This window comes from Crinia signifera, unplaced genomic scaffold (assembly GCF_055691185.1).
Source record: "Crinia signifera unplaced genomic scaffold, ASM5569118v1 HAP2_SCAFFOLD_533, whole genome shotgun sequence".
NCBI lineage: Eukaryota > Metazoa > Chordata > Amphibia > Anura > Myobatrachidae > Crinia > Crinia signifera.
This window is the reverse complement of record NW_028142426.1, coordinates 64,212-68,891: the sequence shown is the minus strand read 5'-3', so window position 1 is coordinate 68,891 and position 4,680 is coordinate 64,212. Positions and strand designations below refer to the sequence as shown.

General features: G+C 44.5%; 1 protein-coding gene across 1 annotated transcript; it reads left to right on the top strand.

The window, feature by feature from the left end:
- The first annotated feature begins 1,633 nt into the window (after positions 1 to 1,633).
- LOC146055689 (thioredoxin domain-containing protein 11-like) lies at positions 1,634 to 4,191 on the top strand. The gene is made up of 2 exons (XM_083168304.1): positions 1,634 to 1,980; positions 3,059 to 4,191. The coding sequence occupies exon 2, from the start codon at positions 3,180 to 3,182 to the stop codon at positions 3,651 to 3,653; it is 474 nt and encodes a 157-aa protein (XP_083024430.1). The 5' UTR covers positions 1,634 to 1,980; positions 3,059 to 3,179; the 3' UTR covers positions 3,654 to 4,191.
- Positions 4,192 to 4,680: the final 489 nt, after the last annotated feature.

Sequence of the window (4,680 nt, the reverse complement as noted above, 5' to 3'; positions counted from 1 at the left end):
TTCATCTATCCCCATCTCCTATCCCTCCTCTATCACCTATCCCCTATCCTCTATCACCTATCACCTATCCCCTATCCTCCTATCCCCTATCCTCTATCACCTATCCCTATCCCCTACCTATCACCTATCCCTATCCTCTATCACCTATCCCCTATCCTCTATCCCCTATCCTCTATCACCTATCCTCTATCATCCCTATCATCTATCACCTATCCCCTATCACCTATCCTCTATCACTATCACCTATCCCTATCCTAATCTATCACCTATCCCCTATCACCTATCCCCTATCCTCTATCACCTATTCCCTATCCTCCTATCCCCTATCACCTATCCACCTATCCTCTATCACCTATCCCCCTATCCCTCTATCCCCTATCCCCTATTCCCCTATCCACTATCCCCTATCCTCTATCACCTATCCCCTATCCTCTATCCCTATCCCTCTCTATCCCTATCCTCTATCCCCTATCCTCTATCACCTATCCTCTATCCCTCTATCACCCCTATCCCTATCTCCCCTATCCCCTATCCTCTATCCCTATCTCCTATCCCCTATCATCCTATCCCCCTATCACCTATCCCCTATCACCTATCTCCTATCCCCTATCCCCTATCACCTATCCCCTATCGTCTATCACCTATCCTCTATCACCTATCCTCTATCCCCTATCACCTATCCTCTATCACCTATCTCCTATCCCCTATCATCTATCCCCTATCCTCTATCCCCTATCACCTTTCCCCTATCCCCTATCCTCTATCACCTATCCCCCTATAAACTGTTCCGTGAGTGACTTGCTGCCCAGGGCTTGTACCACCCACTCTTCAATAAATTTTTCTGGAGTATTTTCTTTCTACTCCTTCTTCAAAACCAATAAAGCGTAAATTATTACGCCTAAGCCGCACCTCAATGTCAACCATTTTGCGCTGCATGTCCTGCATTTGGCCTGTCATTTTTTTGACCTGGCTCTGAAGTGGCGCTACTGTATCTTCTACAGCCGATACTCTACTCTCCACTTCAGCCACTCGGTCTCTGATCTTGCGTACGTCATCTCTCAACAGCATTAGATCACTTTGTATTTTATTGGTTTGCTCCACCATACGGGTCTCACTAGAGTTAATGGCCTCTAGCAGTTGTTGTAAAGTGACTTCTTGAGATTGTGGATTTTTATTCTCCTTCACTGGAGTGGTGTGCGGTGTGCTGGCCTGGGAGCTGTTGCTAGTCTGATGCCTGGCAAATTTTTCTAAACGTGCAGCAGCTGTGTTTTGGCTGGATTTCCCCATTATTATTGGTGTGTGATAACTTTCTTTTGAGAATTCTGGTTATACTGCAGATATTCTAACCAGTTTTATTCCCTATTATCCAATAGGGGCCAGGACCTTTCACAGCCAACCTTCAATGCTTAGTCCTCAATATATTGGTGCTGGTATTTATTGATTGGTGCAAGAAAGTGCAATTCAAGTACCTTTATCACCGTTGGCAGATTGATTTCTCCTGGATTACAGCATACAGCAGCATACAGCCTAGGTTCCAGCAGACTCTGTAGGCCAGCGAGCATCCGTTCGCCTCACAAACTGCGCTGCCCAAAATGCTTTGCACTGTCTTGGGGCTACCAGGGAACAATGAGCACCGCAGGAACTGGAGCCTGGGGTGCAAAAACAGCTTGCTCCGCCGCCACCACACCTCGTTCCCCCTTTCTCTGCGGCGGGTGTCTCAGGCTGCCGTGTTACTGTGCTGTGCACGCCGCCCACGGGTCCGCTCTCTCACAGCGCGTCACTCTCTGGCGCCGGGAAACTTGGGGATGTCGCCGCCGATGATGCGGATCCTATCTCTCCGTGCAGCAGCGCCTCTCTCTCCTCGCTGCATCAAAACGCCCTCTCGCCAGTCTCCACCGCAGGCACACTGCACCGCCGGAGCAGGGGGCCGACGCACCGCACACCTCCACCGGGGGTCACCACGACCACAGGCTCCCACTGGTAACAGTCTTATTTTTCCTTTATTCCAACATGTGGATGTGCGTAGGAGAGGGCTCCTTAGTTCATGGCACAGGGAGATTCAAGCACACGCTCTCACTCGTGCCCTGCCGTGGCCACGCCTCCCCCTGGCCTGAAAGTTTTGCCACTATAATTGTGTATTATTGTGTACACTCTTTGTTCTATATGTTGGATACAATCCCCAGTATCGCATTCTGATTTCACCAGCAACGTTTTCCTTGTTTTACTTTCATTTTTTTTCAGCGCTTACCCTGGTGGAATGTGCACTACAGTAACTTAAAAGATATGCTGCTGTAAAAAATATAAATAACTGAATTCCTTACAGGATGCTTTCAACAGACAAACATCAATCTCAAAGTGTACTTGTGCCTCCAATATAGCAGGCAGTAAGAGTTAATGGGCAGTATTCAATGCGGCCGGTGAGGGGGTTAAACGGCAGGGCTCACCGAAAACAATGACCCTTGTCGTTTAACCCCAGTGCCGGCCAATGTCAGATGGCCGCGAGGATTCCCCCAAACAGCGAGGTTCGTGGCTAAAGCAGGGACGCCGCTGCATTTAGCCACGAGCCTCGCTGTTTGGCGGCCGCACATGCCGTTTCCGGCCACACACGCAGTTGCCTGCCAAGTTTATTTCTACTTTCGATCGTGGGGCTGCGCTTCGAGATCGGATCCAGCTTAAACACTGTTCGATTTTGATTTGATTTTGGGATGCTGCACCCTGCAAATAGATATTGCAATACTCTAAGATGCCTTGTCAATTGACTTGGGGGCTTTCCAAATTTTTGCATACATATGTAACCAAGATCTCTGAATTACATTATCATGTAGATTTAAATATTGTTACTGATATCATTGAGTGTGCTGGGGGAAACAAAATGTGCTTCTTTCTTGCTTATTCTAATGTTCATATGACTGCGATTGCATGCATTTCCTTTCCTGATGCTGTTTCTGTCTATTGAACGAACAAGGTTTTGGAAGTCTGCTGGGATAGTTCGCAGATGACATATATAAGTACAAGTACTCTAATGCCAACCCTCCACTTATTACTTATGTGTTTGCAGGAAAGACCACAGTGTAGTGTATCCTGAAGATCAGCAAATCACTGTTCCAAACCTTCTGAAGTTTATCCTAAAATATGCCACCCTGCCTTCTGCTGCAGCTGATCCTCCTGCCTCCTGCCCAATGCACTATCTGCAATACAAAGAAGATCAAGTCACTTATCTGGAGCGAGAAATCCAAAGACTGAGGGCTGAAATTACAGTATTACACAATGCCCAGGATCAGCTGGCAGAACGGATTTCGAAAGTGAGGAAAGATACACAAGACCTTAAAGTCCAAAAACGGACCCTAGAACAACACAACAGAGCCTTGGAGGATCACACGGAACAGTTACAAGCTCTGTGTGAGCAAAAAACTAGGGAGGTGGGCACGATGGCGGACAAGATGAAGGAGCTGGTAGCGGCTTCTGAAAGTCTTCTGGCAGAAAATGCACTACTTAAGTTTCTTATGGTAGCACTGGAAGCCAAACACAAAACTAATGCAGAGACAGAAAGGTTTGATAACCACGAGGATGGAATCCGGCCAAGCACTGATGTTTCTGAAGGACAATCTGATAGCTCCAGCACAGAGTATAATAAAGAAAATAAAACAGACTGATATTTTTTTTTTTAGCAGAAATATTTCAAAAATTATTTATACAGATTTTCAAACTGTAAATTAAGGTCTTTATTTCCTTGGGGTTCAGGAATTAAAACTTCTATTTTTGTAACAGCCTAGTTTCTAAGAACAAGTTCTATTCCAGATTTTTTGTCTGCGTTTGTTCTGGCAGAAGTTTGATGACTTCTCTGAAATTAATTAAATCCATGTTGCCTGAGGTTTAATTCTTGTTTTTTTTTTATTGTACATTTTGAAAATAGTTAGACAAATTGTCTGAATAATCTGCAATAATCTGCATTTTTTTAAATTCAGTTCTTAAATAACCCCAACAGATCATGTTTTCTGCATTTCTATAATAATGATGCACAGGTAATCTATTTTGCTTTGTCAGTAATTATCCCCCGGTTCCCACAGGCTGAAATCCTGAAAGCAGGACATGAGATAAGGTATTAAAGACTAGAGTTGAAATCTCAAATATATCTCAACAAACTGTAATATCCACTTCTTATGCAATTTAATAAATAAATGCACAAAAGTCCATTAAGTCCCAGAAAAATGTCATTAATACCATTGTGCGCTAAACTATGGTGCTTATTCAGTACAAATTTGGTCTCAAAATGGGCAAAACCATGTGCACTGCAGGTGGGGCAGATGTAAGATATGCATAGAGAGTTAAATTTGGGTGGGGTGTGTTGAAACTGAAATCTAAATTGCAGTGTAAAAATAATGCAGCCAGTATTTACCCTGCACAGAAACAAACTAACTCTACCAAATCTAAATCTCTGCACATGTTACATCTTGCCCCCCCCCCCCCCCCCATATCATATGCAGAGAGATTTAGATTTGGGTGAGTTATTTTGTTTATGTGCAGGGAAAATACTGGCTGCATTATTTTTACACTGCAATATAGATCTCACTTTGAAGTACCCAACTCTAACTCTTTCTGCACAAGTTACATCTGCCCCAACTGCAGTACGCATGGTTTTGTCCATTTGAGAAGGAATTTGCCTTTGCGAGTGAACCAGAA